The 18,842-nt window shown below is 38.7% G+C and overlaps 1 protein-coding gene across 1 annotated transcript in view; it reads right to left on the reverse strand.

The window, feature by feature from the left end:
* Positions 1–14,952: 14,952 nt before the first annotated feature.
* The window catches only part of UNC5D (unc-5 netrin receptor D), a 709,113-nt gene continuing 705,223 nt past the window's right edge, over positions 14,953–18,842 (reverse strand). Inside the window, 1 exon segment of the mRNA XM_040415688.1 lies at positions 14,953–15,157. Within this exon segment, the coding sequence (XP_040271622.1) occupies positions 14,953–15,157 (205 nt within the window).

Genomic DNA, 18,842 nt, shown 5'->3' on the forward strand with positions numbered 1-18,842 from the left:
TATACACCCTGTATCTCACACGCCCTGACCCACACTAGGCCGCAATTAAAGATTTGTGCACAAAATGGCGGTATTTCAAATATCTGAATAGAACCCCTGTATTTAAAGGGTGTATCTCACAATGACATTTGCAGCAAAGGCTGCCAAATGAACTTTTTTTGCCCAAACGAGTGTTTGTTTAATAACTGAATATGACAGCAGTATAAAACCCTGGAATTTCAAACGTCTTGATGATGTAAGGGCGCAACAATTGTGTATTTTTCCCCAAAAAGGGTGTTTTATTAATAGAAGAATATAAGCCCTGTATATATAGGGTGTATATCACATGCCCTGACCCACACTAGGCCGCAATTAAAGATTTGTGCACAAAATGGCTGTATTTCAAATACCTGAATGGAACCCCTGTATTTAACCACCTCAGCCGCCCTAGCTTAAACACCCTTAATGACCAGACCACTTTTTACAATTCTGCACTAGACTACTTTCACGGTTTATTGCTCGGTCATGCAACTTACCACCCAAATGAATTTTACCTCCTTTTCTTCTCACTAATAGAGCTTTCAGTTGGTGGTATTCATTGCTGCTGACATTTTTACTTTTTCTGTTATTAATCGAAATTTACCGAAATTTTTGCCCAAAAAATGACATTTTTCACTTTCAGTTGTAATTTTTTTAAAAAAAACTACATTTCTATATAAAAAAATTCTAAATTTATTGTTCTACATGTCTTTGATAAAAAAAAATGTTTGGGTAAAAAAAAAATGGTTTGGGTAAAAGTTATAGCGTTTACAAACTATGGTACAAAAATGTGAATTTCCGCTTTTTGAAGCAGCTCTGACTTTCTGAGTACCTGTCATGTTTCCTGAGGTTCTACAATGCCCAGACAGTAGAAAAACCCCACAAATGACCCCATTTCGGAAAGAAGGCACCCTAAGGTATTCGCTGATGGGCATAGTGAGTTCATAGAACTTTTTATTTTTTGTCACAAGTTAGCGGAAAATGATGATTTATTTTATTTTATTTTATTCTTACAAAGTCTCATATTCCACTAACTTGTGACAAAAAATAAAAACTTCCATGAACTCACTATGCCCATCACGAAATACCTTGGGGTGTCTTCTTTCCAAAATGGTGTCACTTGTGGGGTAGTTATACTGCCCTGGCATTTTAGGGGCCCAAATGCGTGAGAAATAGTTTGAAATCAAAATGTGTAAAAAATGCCCTGTAAAATCCTAAAGGTGCTCTTTGGAATGTGGGCCCCTTTCCCCACCTAGGCTGCAAAAAAGTGTCACACATGTGGTATCGTCGTACTCAGGAGAAGTTGGGCAATGTGTTTTGGGGTGTCTTTCTACATATACCCATGCTGGGTGAGAGAAATATCTCTCTAAAAGACAACTTTTCCCTTTTTTTTTATACAAAATTGGCATTTGAGCGAGATATTTATCTCACCCAGCATGGGTATATGTAAAATGACACCCCAAAACACATTGCCCAACTTCTCCTGAGTACGGTAATACCACATGTGTGACACTTTTTTGCAGCCTAGGTGCACAAAAGGGGCCCAGATTTCAATGAGTACCTTTTAGGAGGACATTTTTAGACATTTGGATCCCAGACTTCTTCTCACGCTTTAGGGTCCCTAAAATGCCAGGGCAGTATAAATACCCCACATGTGACTCCATTTTGCAAAGAAGACACCCCAAGGTATTCAATGAGGGGCATGGCGAGTTCATAGAAGATTTATTTTTTTTGGCACAAGTTAGCGGAAATTTTATTTTTTATTTTTTCTCACAAAGTCTCCCGTTCCGCTAACTTGGGACAAAAAGTTCAATCTTTCCTGGACTCAATATGCCCCTCAGCGAATACCTTGGGGTTTCTTCTTTCCGAAATGGGGTCACATGTGGGGTATTTATACTGCCCTGGCATTTTAGGGGCCCTAAAGCGTGAGAAGAAGTCTGCAATATAAATGTCTAAAAAAATTTACGCATTTGGATTCCATGAGGGGTATGGTGAGTTCATGTGAGATTTTATTTTTTGTCACATGTTAGTGGAATATGAGACTTTGCAAGAAAAAAAAAAAAAAAAATCTATTTCCGCTAACTTGTGCCAAAAAAAGTCTGAATGGCGCCTTACAGGGGGGTGATCAATGACAGGGGGGTGATCACCCCATATAGATTCCCTGATCACCCCCCTGTCATTGATCACCCCCTGTAAGGCTCCATTCAGAGGTCTGTATGTGTTTTGCGGATCCACGGATCCATGGATCGGATCCGCAAAGCACATACGGACGTCTGAATGGAGCCTTACAGGGGGGTGATTAATGACAGGGGGGTGATCACCCCATATAGACTCCCTGATCACCCCCCTGTCATTGATCACCCCCCTGTAAGGCTCCATTCAGAGGTCCGTATGTGTTTTGCGGATCCATGGATCGTGCTTGGTGCTACTTATTACAGAGCTGCCTGTGTCCTCTGGTGGTCGATCCAAGCAAAAGGGACCACCAGAGGACCAGGTAGCAGGTATATTATTAGATGCTGTTATCAAAACAGCGACTAATATACCTGTTAGGGGTAAAAAAAAATTGCATCTACAGCCTGCCAGCGAACGATCGCCGCTGGCAGGCTGTAGATCCACTCGCTTACCTGCAGTTCCTGTGAACGCGCGCACCTGTGTGCGCGCGTTCACAGGAAATCTCGCGTCTCGCGAGATGACGCGTAGATGCGTGACTCTGCCTGAGTGAGCCGCCTCCGGAACGCGATCCTGCGTTAGGCGGTCCGGAGGCGGTTAAAGGGTGTATCTCACAATGACATCTGCAGCAAAGGCTGCAAATTTTTTTTTTTTGCCCAAACGGGTGTTTAATAAATGAATATGGCAGCAGTATATAACCCTGGAATTTCAAACGTCTTGATGCTTTAAGGCCTGAAAAATTTAGTATTTTGCCCCAAAAAGGGTGTTTTATTAATATAAGAATATCAGCCCTGTATATACAGGTTGTATCTCACAGGGCCTGACCCACACTAGGCCGCAATTAAAGATTTGTGCACAAAATGGCGGCATTTCAAATATTTAAATAGAACCCCTGTATTTAAAGGGTTTATCTCACAATGACATATGCAGCAAAGGCTGCCAAATAAACCTTTTTTGCCCAAATGGGTGTTTGTTTAATAACTGAATATGACAGCAGTATATAACCCTGGAATTTCAAACGTCTTGATTCTGCAAGGCCTGAAAAATTGTGTATTTTGCCCAAAAAAGGGTGTTTTATTAATAGAATTATATAAGCTCTGTATATACAGGGTGTATCTCACACGGCCTGACCCACACTAGGCCGCAATTAAAGATTTGTGCACAAAATGGCTGTATTTCAAATATTTGAATAGAACCCCTGTATTTAAAGGGTGTATCTCACAATGACATCTGTAGCAAAGACTGCCAAATAAACTTTTTTTGCCCAAATGGGTGTTTGTTTAATAACTGAATATGACAGCAGTATATAACCCTGGAATTTCAAACATCTTGATTCTGCAAGGCCTGAAAAATTGTGTATTTTGCCCAAAAAAGGGTGTTTTATTAATAGAATTATATAAGCTCTGTATATACAGGGTGTATCTCACACGGCCTGACCCACACTAGGCCGCAATTAAAGATTTTTGCACAAAATGGCTGTATTTCAAATATTTGAATAGAACCCCTGTATTTAAAGGGTGTATCTCACAATGACTTCTGCAGCAAAGACTGCCAAATAAACTTTTTTTGCCCAAATGGGTGTTTGTTTAATAACTGAATATGACAGCAGTATATAACCCTGGAATTTCAAACGTCTTGATTCTGCAAGGCCTGAAAAATTGTGTATTTTGCCCAAAAAAGGGTGTTTTATTAATAGAATTATATAAGCTCTGTATATACAGGGTGTATCTCACACGGCCTGACCCACACTAGGCCGCAATTAAAGATTTGTGCACAAAATGGCTGTATTTCAAATATTTGAATAGAACCCCTGTATTTAAAGGGTGTATCTCACAATGACTTCTGCAGCAAAGACTGCCAAATAAACTTTTTTTGCCCAAACGGGTGTTTGTTTAATAACTGAATATGACAGCAGTATATAACCCTGGAATTTCAAATGTCTTGATACTGCAAGGGCGCAACAATTGTGCATTTTGCCCAAAAAAAGGGTGTTTTATTAATAGAACAATATAACCCCTGTATATAAAGGGTGTATCTAACACGGCCTGACCCACACTAGGCCGCAATTAAAGATTTGTGCACAAAATGAAAGCTGTATATATTAAACTTGAATTTCACACTTGCTGTAAAATAGTGGTTTTTGGGGGGAAAAAAGTGTGTTTTTAAAAACCCAGAAAATGATGGCTGTATTTCTAGCTTAAATTGCACACTGACTAATCCAGATGTTGTATATTGCCAAAAAAGTGGGTATTTTACTAACAGAATATGAAAGCTGTATATAACGTTTGAATTTCACACGTCCGGATGCAGCTAGGGATGTAAAATAGTGTATTTTGCACAAAAAGGGTGTTTTAAAAAACCCAGAAAATTATGCCTGTATTTCTAGCTAAAATTGCACACTGACTAATCCTGCAAATGCACCAGATGTTGTATATTGCCAAAAAAGGGTGATTTTTTACAACCAGATTATTAGTGCAGTTTTTCAAGCTTGAATTAGAATGTCACAAAAGCTCAGAAGCAGTGCTGGTGAACTGATCTTGCATAAAATGGCCGCTGCCGCCGCCACCGCCCACCTAACTAACAGACAGATAAAAGTTATTTATTTTTTAGTCAATGGGCTCAGGGCAGGGTAAAAAGATTGTGCCCTGCACCCACACAACTTATTGTATGTAGATTACTGAGTTAGATTCTCTCCTATGCTCTCCCTGAAATCACCAGTCCAGCAGCTTCCTCTCCTTACACTAGTAACAGCAGAGTGACGTGCAGCGCTAGGTGACTCAAGCTTATATAGAGGCTGGGTCACATGCTGCACTGGCCAATCACAGCCATGCCATTAGTAGGCATGGCCGTGATGGCTTCTAAGGTCAGACAGTTAAACGCTTGTTGATTGGCTGCTCTGCAGCCTTCCAAAAAGCGCTGAGAAAGCGCCGAACACCGAACCCGAACTTTTACTGAAATGTTCGGGTCCGGGGTCCAAAAATCCTAAAGTTCGGTACGAACCTGAACTTTACAGTTTGGGTTCGCTCAACCCTAATCACTGTTATTCAATTTTTGGGAGGGACTAAAGATCATGGCAAATCATGTGTTTCTATTTATTATTTTTTTCCGTTACGGATATACCAATACCTATCATGTTAATTTTTTCTATACATATAAAAAATCTGATTTAAATACCCGTGCTGGTTAAGAGAGTGATAAGGGACTTTAATATCAAATGCTAATTGTATTAATTCAAGTTACTAGTATAAAGGCGTTCTTTGTACCTGTCCAGAAGATGAGGAATGGATGGTATAATCCGGTTTTCACCGCTGGTTCAGGAATTTTCTGTCCGTGATGCTTCTGGCTCAACTTCAAAAGCGTGCGAAGCTCCGTCTGGCAGCGAATGCTCGCGTGAAGGAACCTGCAGGTACGCTGTTAGGGTACTTGGGCGTGTGACGTCACCGCAATGCTACGGGTGCCTCCAAGGAACAAAAAACCTCCAATGCATTTAGGAACCTTCGGGTTCCTTCGTCAGGGATCCCCCTCCCTCTGCCTAACTCCACATATGCGGTAATTGCTATTAAGCTAGGCATCTGAATAATTAAATGACCAGGTTTGGTGTCATCACTGTTCCTCATTGTTGTGGCCGTGTGCCTGCTGTATTATATAACTGCCAGCCGCCATGTATGGAGCTGGCTTAGAGCAGAAGCCTGCTCTAAACAACCGCATACACATTATAATATACATTTATGTGATAATGTGTCATGGGGTTAAAGGGATTGTCCTACCTGGATGTCTTTTTCTAAACGAGGATCCATTGGAGATCAGCTGATCACCGCAAGCCTGGCAGCTGAAGCCCTGAGACATCAGTTGTTAATGTTAGAGGAGTCTGTGGGCTGCCACAAATTTGAACATATACAGTAAAATTTAACATTAATGGCATACACAGAAAGTTATAAGCAACTAAGTAATACTGAGGTGTCCACTCTTAAATTTGGTTAAGGATTCCAATTTGTCAATAAATAAATTCTATACAATGTCATGTTATGATAGTAAAATCCTTTACAGGCTCCAATTCCCATCACATCCAACAGGTGGCCACCCAGAGACACATATAAGATAGACATCCCCAGACACAATATCGCAAAATCTGGTCTTTTGCCACACATCTCATGATATGTTAAAACAAAAACAAAGGTAAGGAAGAACACATGTGTTTATGGTCATGGTATGGCCACATATAGAGGGTCACACACACCGATCTTAGAAAAGCTCTGGAGTTTTTGTGATACTGTAGTTTTCCATACAATTTTTATTATTTTTATTTTTTTAGCCAAAGCCAGATGTGAATTCAAAAGGAATAGAACATATAAAGGAAGGATTTATACTTCTTCATCCTGATGGATCCATTCATCAAAAGCTGCAGTGGTGCTTTGTTTGCCAAAAAAAAAAAGTGTGTAAAACCACTCTCACACTAGTAAAGTCAAAGTGTGATTCCAGGGAAAATGTGTGCAAAGTACAGTAGATATCCTCCAGAAGGAAGAAAGTTGTTTCTCTAGTGCCATTTATAGGTAACTACACTGAAAGCTTATAGTCCTATTAAAGTGCATCTTTACCTATGAAGCTGGCTGACCTGTTACATGTGCACTTGGCAGCTGAAGGCATCAGTGTTGGTCTGTCTCATGGTCATATGTGCTCTCATTGCTAAGAAAAATGTAGTTTTAATATATGCAAATAAGCCTCTAGGAGCAACGGGGGCGTTTCCATTACTCCTAGAGGCTCTGCTCTCTCTGCAACTGCCGCACCCTCTACACTTTGATTGAATTTAGAAGGGCCAGGTCAGTTGTAATATATGAAAATGAGGTTCTAGGAGCAACAAGGGCATTTCCATCACACCTAGTGGTTCCCCTTTCCATGAAACTGCCGAACCCTCTCCACTTTGACAGGCTAAGCAGTGGAAATGTCATCATGCCTGGCCCTGTCATTTAAAGTGCAGAGGGCACGGCAGTTTCAGACAACTAGGAGGTTTTCAGCACCCACCCACCTTGATGTCTATTTTGGTGATTTTTTCCAGCAAAAAATAGGTAGTGAAGTCTAATGGAATAGTTGGTTTAGCTGTCTCCATATCTCCCACAGGCTTCATTACAGAGGGACACATACTGCACTTATACATTATGCTGCTGTGATATGGAAGTAGAGTCTGTGTTCCGGAGGCTCCTACCAACCTTAATCTGGCCTTCCATGTGAGATATAAATTTTCAACCAGAAATGTTCAGAATTAGCGATGTCTGATTCAATTTGGACCCAACTTGATTTTAATCAAATGGAAAGTGCTTCAACCGTCCTAAAAAGCTGTCAAAGATATTATCTCTCTCTCTGCCCCCCCCCTTGCAAAATTCTCCCAAATTAAATCACATAAAAAATACGGATTCTATAGAATTAAAATTTTTGCATAAGTTCTGGTTGAATTTTGATTCTATAGAATTTGCTCATCTCTATTTAAAATTATAAAATAATTCAACACAGTCATCGATAAAAGACCCTCTTTAATAGTAAATAATATGCAAGGATTGACTTCTGTACATTTATTCTCAAAAGGCAGCAGCCATACAAGTTTTGCAAACTCTACAGAAAGAAAAACATCCAGACTGTCTCAGTATTTCTGGTAATTTTCAATACAGTATAACACAGCTGTTTGGCATTACCAAATATATTCATATATATATATTAATTTATATATATATTTATAGAGTTATGTACATGTGCTGAAAAAAGATGCTAGTGCATACTTTTTCTTTATTTTTTAGGAATCCATCCATGTGTTCATATGTAACATTCAGGATTTTTGTTGATTGGACAAGGCACAGAGAGTACAGTATACAGCCGAAAAGAGCTTCTGCTGATTGGTCTTGAGGCTGAATAACTATCTAGATGCCATGGGAGCCTGAAACGCATAACTTTTTGGATCCCAGTGACTTCAAATGTTTTTATTTTAACTTGTTATTCCCCAATACAGTCTAGTTTTTTTTTTTTTGTCATCCAAGTTAATTTTTGTACAGGTTGTAGAGCACTATAGATACTAAACCACGTCAGCCCAACATATGAAAGAGAAATTATGATGGCCCAACTAGCAAGTTTTAAAGGGTTGTCCAGGGTTATGAAATTGGAAAAGCTACATTTTTTTTCCAAAAATCATGCCACTTTTGTCTGTGGGTTGAATCTAGAACATTTATCCCAATTCACTTGGACAGGAACAGTAATGGAACCGTCAAAACATGGCATGACACAGGCTGAAAAATTAAACACAGCTCATGCAGTGCTGATTTTAGAACCTCTTTCTAATCATGGAATTCCCTTAGGAGGCATTAGCCAAAACATGAATTTTAGAATAATGACCAATAACAATAACTTTTAAATACCACATTTGAATGGAACACTTATCCCTCACAATACTTCCACGCATATACTGGACGACTGGCTATGAGTTTTGAGATCATTGTTGAGTGATTTGTTTACTTTAGGGGGAAAACGCAAGATGTTAATTACATTGAAACAAAGGGAAATAAATTCAACTAAATTTCTGTACTATATATAGTAGCACTGTGATGAAGTTGTCCACACAGAACATCTAACGATGGACAAGATTATCAGTCACATACACAAAAAATGACTTCCCTTGACCAATACTCATTGAGCAGCTTATCTATTTCATACTCATCAAGAAAAGCCACTAGTCTAAAGAAGAGTTGAGTAGATCTGTACTTGGTGGGATGTAACCAAAGAATCCAAAGAAAAGAGGCCGAAGGAACTATAAAACTTTTACTCCAAGGTATGTACATGTCCAAAAGAGACAGCATTTCAGGCCTTTATGACCTTTCTCGGGCAGTAAAGGCTGAAAGTCTTTTTTTATGCATACTTGCACATCCTGGAATATCCAAAAAATTGGAAAAAGAAGAGACCTTCTGGACTCCTAGAACATTTGGAAAATCTCCTGGGTGTCACAAAAGTACCTCCATTTTAACGGTTCTTACGCAGTACTGATGTACAGCGAGGGGGCTGTGGTGCTTCACATAAATGGCCTTTAAAAGGGGAATGTCTAGATCAGAAACAGTTCTATGCCCTACTATCTTGGTGGGCTCTGCTAAAGGATTGGCAAGTATGCTTTTGTAATGTTTCAACCTTAATTGGCATACTTTGAAAAAAAAAAATCTGTGGTGCCTAGCACTTTTTGTCTTTGGACTCTCTCAGACACAAGAGCACTGTTTTAACTAGACAAAACTTCACTTATGCAGATTTTTTAAAATAATTTTGAGCAAACTCTCATCTGCCTGGATTCCAGTAAATGCCCTTGAGCTAGTCATACGCATAATACTATCATCGACCAATGCGGGCAATCAATTAAGTACAACTATCAACATGCCAGACTATTCAGACAGATCAGGTAGACAGTTAAAAAAAAAACTGTGGGCTTGTGGAAAGCAGCACATGGCAAGTGGACAATCCTATCATGCATGTTTGGCCAAAAACAAAATTCCAACAGGACAGATCTCATTTTTCGCAGACAGTAGTCTGCCATTGATCAGCTCATATGATCGTTCACATATAATTTCCAAACAAAAGCTGAGCAAAATGATCAAAATCATTAATTTTAGATGATTTAAATATTATTGGTATCTGCAGCTTTTGTTTTGTAGGTAGTACAGCATGGAAGCTATTTTGTTGATTAGCTTTTTAGGGCATGAATATGAATATGTGCTTTGGAGGCACTTGCTGTGACTGTAATCCAGTGTAAACCGTGTCATTTTGCTTTTGGAACATGTTCAACAGGTGTTTCTTTTTACTTTTTTCATACATGGCCTAGAAACACCTTAAAATCATCAATGTCCTGACATTGTGTGAAACCTGTATCCTTATTCTGCCTCAAAACTTTAATTATCAGAATTTTGCTCATCCTTTGTTCTGTGATTGGCAGTTCTGAAATTTCTTGGTATTTTGTGTTTAATTAAAGGGGCTATCAAGGATTTTGATATTGATAGCCTATCTCCAGAATAGGTCATCAGTATCAGATCAGATGACTATCGAGTATTGGCAGCCCCACCAATCAGCTGTGTGAAAAGACTGCGACACTTCATGAGTGCTTAGGCCTCTTCCTAGGTCAGTGACATCCCCATACATCAGTAAGATCGTCTAGGTGCATCTCTGTCCCATTCAAGTGAATGGAGCTGAGATGCAATACCAAACACAGCATGGCACTGTGCCTGGTAAACTGCAAGGAGGCCGCAGTGCTCACAGAAGCTCTGGTGAGCGCATTGGCCTCTTCAAACAGGTGATTGGCGGGTGTACCGGGGGTCAAACCACTGCCCATCTGATACTGATGACCTATCCTGGGGATATGCCAATATAAAAATCCTGGATAACCTCTTTAAATTGGTGAATTTGTATTAAGTAAAGCCTCAAAGAGACATGGACATAATCACATTAAAACGTAACTTTTACTGATTACGAATAAAAGGTAATAAAAAAAATAACAAAATAATGCAGTGAGAAAAACATTAAAAATATATACTGTGTAGTCTTCACCTGAACTTCCAGAAGGTAATTTGAAAGGTCTTACCTGACCCAGGAGAACAGGTGGCAGTTTTTGGTATTGTCTTCATTACCTTTTATTCTTAATCAGTAAAAGTTACATTTTAATGTGATTATGTCCATGTCTCTTTGAGGCCTTACTGTATAAATTGTAGGAGACATTTTATACCTATACATATCTGCCTAGTGTATGGGGTATTATTGGTTGGTTTGAATTTGTATTAACAAACAAGTGTCCTATTCTCATGACATCCATTGAGGTCAGTCATTGATGAAGTCATTTTGTTTCAGTTTATACTTGTTAGGTGTGTATATCCATATACAAATTATATTTTATTATTACATAACAAAATAGAAAAAAGGATTTAATGGGTTATTCTCATGTTGACCAATCACAACTAAGAGAGAATTAAAAACAGTAAGTGCTGGCCGGGGGTAGGTGGAGTTATGGAAATAACTAAGCAGCCGGAGCTCTGTTGTTTCCGGCATGGCAAGCCACACTGTTTCTGTAGCTTCCACTGTTATGAGAGTTAACAGAGGAGCGCAGACGGCTCTGATGTTTTGTTAGTCACAACCCTCCATACCCCCAGTGCTAACACTTACTGAGGTTTTTCCCATCTGGGCTGTGAAAGGCGGAGATGGGAACCTGCCAGCCATGACATGGCACAGGCATTTTATTTTTGGTGTCTTTTAATTCCTGTCTTACAACGCCCTCTCAGGCCCTGCACTAGGCATAGCACAATATATCAGTTTTGCAAGGAGATTTCCTCTAAATGTGTTGTATGAGATTAGAAAAACATGTCTATGGTCTTTCATACAAAACACCTTCTTGCCCATGGATTTTATCTAGTACTTTAAGAAATGCGTCTGAATAAGAATCAACATAACATAAGCCTCCATATTATTCTAACCTTTATGTAATTGCACTTTCCAAGTGAATGCCTATGTCATGAATGCCTCCATCAAAAACTGATGGGCAGCATTCTCATACAAATATATTGTAACATATATGATTCCAAAACAGTGAATTATATGGCTACAAGTCATAGTAATAAAAGATACACTGTGCTAAGTTTCACACATTTTTTGTTACCATACTGTACCTTGAACCAACAAATACATCAAGAAATTGCTCAGTGAATTTGACTGTTCCTTCTAGTTTTAGGTCTGAAGGTTGTTACTTGTGTAAAGTTAATAGGGGGAGTTTATTATGCCTGCACTATAACATTCTGGCTTTAAAAAGTTGCAAAATAGGGGCATAGCAACTTTTCTAGGTCACTTGCACAAAGAAATGTGCAACGTTTTGCATTTTATCACCACTCTAGTTTTGAAAAGTAGGTGGTGAAGTTGCAGTGGTTAGCTATGTTAATATGTTTTACTCTAGATTTGTCACTGAGACTTTTTTTTAAAGTTGCAAAAATAAAAAAGTTGCAAACTCATTCCAGTACAAGGGTGTGGTGTTGGAAAACTGAAGTAACATTTCTAGACAAAGGTGTTAGGATTAAGAATACACCAAACTTAACAAACACCATGCAATATTTCATAAAATTGGTGCAAAATTCACCAACATAGACTACTGAAAAACCGACTTCAAATATTACACTCATGATAAATTCCCCCCCAGTGATTTTTTCTTTTTGAACTATTAGTATTTTACTAATAAATTTTGGGGCTCATTGTTATTTTTATTATGTATGTTATTGAGGATAATGAAAACTGCACAATTGTGTTGGTAATCACCTGTCATTTAGATATAGCTGTATCATTCCACGAACTAAAATAATATATGTGATTCCAGTCACGATACGGGGAATACTTGGCATGATCATTTTGGCATGGCTCAGTGTTAGCCCTTGTGTTCTTCCCATAACAATAAACCTGCTCATGTTGTATAACTGTGTGGATAAGGTATATTGTTCCTTAGCACATAGTATTGGGTGGTCTTCTCTATGTTTGGATTGAATGCAGTGTTTTAATTGGTGGGCACTCATGGTCCCAAAGCATCTGCTTGGTTTTGTGAGTCTTCCATTACTTAAAACCATCTCTTCCATTATGTTATACTGTAGTTCTACAGGAGACATTGTAAAATAGCTGTTTATTTGAAGGTGGTTGCATAAAGTAACCAATGTTCCGTAAGAACTCATCTGATTTAATGATACACAATGGGTTAACAATGGCAACCATGATAGGTATGACATCTCATGCAGTTCCACCACTATAATATCTTAGTTGAGTTAAGCTGAGTTAACCATACACCTTATAGGTAGCTGTCAGCCAACAGTTATTCCACCCAACCTCCCATATAGGTGGATGCTCAGCTCGATTGAGCATGTATGTGTTCTCAATAGGAAAAGTGGATTAAGCCACTACTAGACCCTTCTGGCTACAGATTATCTCCATTGAGAATAAAAATATTAAGCATGTTGAAATCTAACATTATTGACCCTCCTTCCTGACATTTTCCATTGGAGGAGAGTTGCCACAACGCCATGGTCGTCCGGTTTTTCAGCACTTGCAGGTTTGTCCAGCATTCATCAAATGTGTGTGGCCATCACTACTCTTTAGTTAAAATATGTCAAGTAGGTAATCTTATCATTTTCCATAGTAGTGTTAAGACTTATCTCCGCTGGGAACCTATACTGAGCTTTTCCATACTGAACTCCAGACAATAAATTACAATATGGTAGAGCTCAGACAACATCAGGCATACCTACGGATATTATAACAGTAGGTGCTTGAAATATATATGAAAGCTGTCATCTGACTTTCCACTTACTTTTACATTTCCACTCATAAAATTTTTTCTCTCTCCACTGTCTGTATTGCATTATTACTTCGACCAGAAATACAGACTCACGACTCAAACATCCAGCATTGAAATTAAAAGATGTTTTTATGAAAAATCCAGTACAGTTACAGAGGACACTATGAATGGGTTATGTAGCGAATGAGGTGACAACACCGACGTTCCACTCCATTGTTTTGATCTAGAATACTTAGTAAGCTTAAACTAGCCCGACTGACTCCACAAAGCATCTACTGTCATATAGCTTTATCAAGAATCAGTCACAACACTAAAGCTGACCATACACATTAGATAGCTGTCAACGGTCTATTCTGCACAAAGCTATACCTACCGACTCCCCTATAAGACCATAAGCTCTGTTCAGCAAGAGATGGGGAGAGGTATAAGTCTCTGCCAGACACTTCTGACAGCTTATGTCTTGCAGCAACAAATGATTGGACATATTGAAATGTTTCTTATCCTTCCTGTATCTAACATTTACTCATGAGGGACATTATGGAGACCCTTAGATTGGTGGCTGATCCCGCTGAAGTTAGTGGGTCTAACCAACATTGATTCAGTGTGTATGGCCAGCCTAAAGAAAGTAACAAGGTGCTTAGGTGGTATCTCTAAATGTTAGTGGAATTATGTTCAACTTAAGCAAAAAACAACCCTGTTTTGTGAGCAATTGACAGATACACTTTGAGTGCTTGGTCTTTAATTCTGATTCTACTGAGTCGACTACACTGCACAATATATTTACACACTGTCTGATAAACACTTCTGCGAAAGGAACGCTAACCTGCAAACACTGACTTTGGCCAACAGTTGCAATTACTGGTAGCAGTGATAACTTTGCATTGTACAATGGGATTCAGTCCTGCAGAGACATCACAAAATCTACATGCCAAGGATTATCATTTGTGTCGCTATTGCATTCTATTCTCTCTAAGGCAAAGCAGCTTGGGGAAGCTGTATACAGAAGGACTCTACTTAGCATCATTATACAGGTTAACACGTCCTTTTAATGTGATATTCACCTCTATTTTTGCCCTGACCTTGAGTTTGGTGATTTAAATGACCAAAGACCACATTCTTTGAAAGGTGTTTTAAAGACCACAGAGAAAAGGAAGCTTTTAGCGTCTATGCTTCCAAGTTCTCAAGCTGGTGGATGGCTTTTTCTAAAGACTCTATTGGACATTAAGGTTCCTTTAAAGAATGGTGCACAACTGTTCCATAGAGTAGCTACTTGTCTTCGGCATTGCTGTCTTTATCATTGACGCCTCCTTAATCCCTACTTCTGAAGTAGAGAATAAATGATGTTGAAATTTTATCCTCTTGCTTCTGTCTTCCCATGTAAAGACTGGAATCCGTCTTGAAGATAAGCCTCCACAATCCAGGACAAACGTATCCTCTCAAAGTCCATTCTGCCGGCTGTAGCTGAAGTCTGGATCCTCTGTATGAGTGTCTGATACCAGTGACAGTTTGGTTTGTGTCCTCCCTATCTCTTCTAATGCACATGCCAAAGAATCCAAACTTCCGTCATAGGGATGCCGTGCTTCCCATAGGTCCAAGATGACGGCTGATGGGCTGCTCTTTGTTGCAAAGTAGCACAAGTTCCTACAAGCAGAAAAAGAAGATTGTAATTCAGGAATTAAGAATTAAGACCAGGTAGATGGTGTGTCATGCAGCACTGGTACACTGTCCACATAGATATTACAGGTGAAACTCGAAAAATTTAAATATTGTGCAAAGTTCATTTATTTCAGTAATGCAACTTAAAAGGTGAAATTAACATATTAGATAGACTCATTACATGCAAAGCGAGATATTTCAAGCCTTTATTTATTATAATTTGGATGATTATGGCTTATAGCTTATGAATCCTCAAAGTCACAATTGTGGGTACCCTTTGCTCAGGGGAAATGGATTAATTAGCTGACTAGAGTGTGACACTTTGAGCCTAGAATATTGAACCTTTTCACAAAATTCTAATTTTAAGCTGCATTAATGCAATTCCTTTTAATTTGCATTACTGAAATAAATGAACTTTTGCACGATATTCTAATTTTTCGAGTTTCACCTGTACAGGTTAAATTTCCAGAAATATAGTAAAATACTTCAAAAATAAATCTAAAGGTCCAATTAATTTGTGTACACAGACATAACTATCATGGTAGTAGGCATAATCTATTCTATTGGAACCAATAATTCCCATCTGCATTTAGAGGTAAAGTTGAGTAAGTGAGGGCCATATTGTTTCAAGTTTGGATATTGACCCTTTTGGTTACATTTTTGCCCCTGCTGTATGCATTTTCCTCTACTGCTGTATAACTTTGTACATTATATATGGACTGAGTCATTATGTGCAGAATCCTTGCAATGTGACATCATTGTATACATCGTGCATGTGCTGTGACATCATTTCTCCAATGCTGTGATGTCACAGTGTGCAGGAAAACCTTTTGTGAGTGGTATCCAAGTTCTATAATAACATTATGTGAGCTAACCCTCTAATGTGGCATTATTGTCTGTACTTGTACTGTGACACCAGTATATGCATTATTTCTATAGTATGACATCACTACAGTTTTCCTGTCTTATGATATCATGGTGCATAAGAATTCTGTGTTGCACCCTCACTGAGTTTCTAAGTTTTCCATGTTTCTAAAGCACATAGGAGGTCATTTATTAAGACTGGCAATTTAAAAATGGCACTAAAATCATCTGATGGATCGAGCATCATTAACTTACATCCATTTTGCTGCTGGACCCAGGTTGTTCCATTTTGTAGACCGGGCACAAAACCACAGCTTGCAGTGGTTTTGTGTTCAGTCAAAAAAAAAAGCAACAAAACGGAACAGAATGCATCCTGATCAGTTTTGTCCCCATTGACAATGAATAGGTTTTGAGATCTTGTGCCGGATTTCAAAACCAGAATGCCCCAAGTTTGAAATGCACCTTAGTTCAGCCACCTACTTCTAGTGCTTGGGCTACTCCCGAACAGCTGATCTGCCAGGGTGGGATCGTTGGACTCCCATCAATCAGATATTGATGCCCATCAATATAAAAATGCTGGAACACCAATTTAAACATGATGCAAGGGAAGAATGTATTCTCTCTGCTGAACTCAAGATATAACATTCAGTTCAGAAATATGTGAAGCTTAGTTCACAACTATTGTTTAAAATAATATGATAAGGTTTAAGCTGTATCACTGCGACTTCAGTAACTTTGTTCAAATTGTGACCTTCATAAAAATATGCTTCCTACTGAAATTGTATTCAAAAGCTATTCACATTATATAAAAAGTTATTGGACATGTTCGATTCCTTTGTTCTCATGGGAGATATGTCATGAGTATCTGTGTTATCTGAAGATTTACAATACAGTCAAGTGAACTTCCTGTTATCAGCCATTACTGCAAGTCCACACAAGGTCATCCTTTGAGGTCACTTTATGTCTGATTCTGAGACCCTTTGCACTTGTATGAGCTTTTTTGTTAAGGGTCCCTTTACATGGGACGATATCACGGCAGCAGATTTTCGGAAAGCGTTCCTTCCTGACAATATGCTGATCGTTAGAGGAGGAGACCGCCGCTATTACATGCAGCAATCTCTTCCACGTTGCCCTTCCCCATACTGACTTATTGTTTGCCGGCAGCAGATCGCGTTTACACGGCGCGATCTGCTGCTGGTAAACGATCCCTTTTGCATGCGCACAAATGATCTGATTACCCGATGAACGAGCGTTTCACTTGCTCATCGGGTAATGCTCGTTAGCGATAAGCTGTGCGATTCTCAGCCTGTTTAAAGGGCCCTTTAGATACAATGCTCATTTAAAGGTTTATGCCATCACTGATGTAAAAAGTGAAGAATCAGATGTCATATAGTATATGAGAATCTCTTTCTAACATCAAAGGAGTTGGGCCTGAACCTCGCATCGTCCTTTTCCAGGGGGCATGTCTTTTCTGCTGCAGCTCCCAGTTATAGCTGGTGGCAGTTGAAGGATGAAACTGGGCATGTGTGACTAGGTGGACATGTACATTACTATACAGATTAAACACCATTGGATACTATTATAATCAAGTAAAGTTAATATCTCACAAATGAGAATTTTTTGTTTAAATACAATGTAAATGACAAAATAAACAGTTTTTCATGTTGAATTAAGTACATTAAAATGACATAGTTTGGGACACAACTCCTTTACATAGTGCTGACACTTACAAGCATTTCCAGTAGCAGATGCCAAGACTGTTAAAATAACTAAAGGACTTTCTTCCTTCTTGATTTCAGATAAGTTTATTCCCCATCTTTTTATTTAAAAAAATTCCTATAATATATGATCACTATATAACACTTGACAAGACATGCACTTTAACAACCCTATATTGGCTTTTCAGTCATTCGGCAGAGAGAGTTCCTTTCACAAAACAATTCTAATTCTAGTGTTAAAAATAAGACTTTTCCAGTATAATGGCTCCCTTCTGGCATAAATGTTTCATTCAGTTAATACAGCAGCATTATTCCCCTTCTGTCAAGAGGCAAGTACTAATAATGACTTTAGTCTCTGCCGAACCACAGTTAGAGCAATTTTTTACCAGTATAAACTTGTACTGGTAGAGGACCCCCTGTCCTGTAATGAGAGGTGGATAGTGTGCCAGGGAAGAGTTTACAGTGTTGTAGTCAATGCCATCTACCTTCTCCTTCTTTGACTGTCAATGAGACACAGTAAGGCAATGCCATATGCTTTATTAGTACAACATTCTGAACACTGTTTGGTTAATTGATTTTTTTGGGAATAAGGATGATACTTAGGAGGTTTGTTTTGTTCTTCCATCTGGCCCCCCTGGTGGATCTCCTAAATGTTTGTTTATGTATAAGGCTGTAACGTGCAATGTACTACAGAAATTGACGGTGTCACGGCATAAATTCCTTCAGTTATTCCTTGCTACTCGTCAAGGTCAAAAGTTCTATACTACAGACTATCTCTGCTAAGTAACTGCATTCTGTATGTTTTTTTATCTAGGGAATCTGCAATAGAAAAATGATCTCAGACTGACGTGTATCAATGCAACAGCATATCTGTCATAAGCAGTTACAATATCTGCTTATACAGTCATTAAATGTTTTATCTTTAAATTAATATTTGTAATACATGTTATCAGAGAAATATGCTTCCTTCTCCTCTTATTAAGTTCTTCTTCTGCTTCCCCCTCATCTTCACTAACTCTCAATTTGCTGCTCAGATCCATTTTTAGTGAGGATGGGCTGCCTGTTTACAAAAAATGGTTACTGTCATT

This window comes from Bufo bufo, chromosome 1, assembly GCF_905171765.1.
Source record: "Bufo bufo chromosome 1, aBufBuf1.1, whole genome shotgun sequence".
NCBI lineage: Eukaryota > Metazoa > Chordata > Amphibia > Anura > Bufonidae > Bufo > Bufo bufo.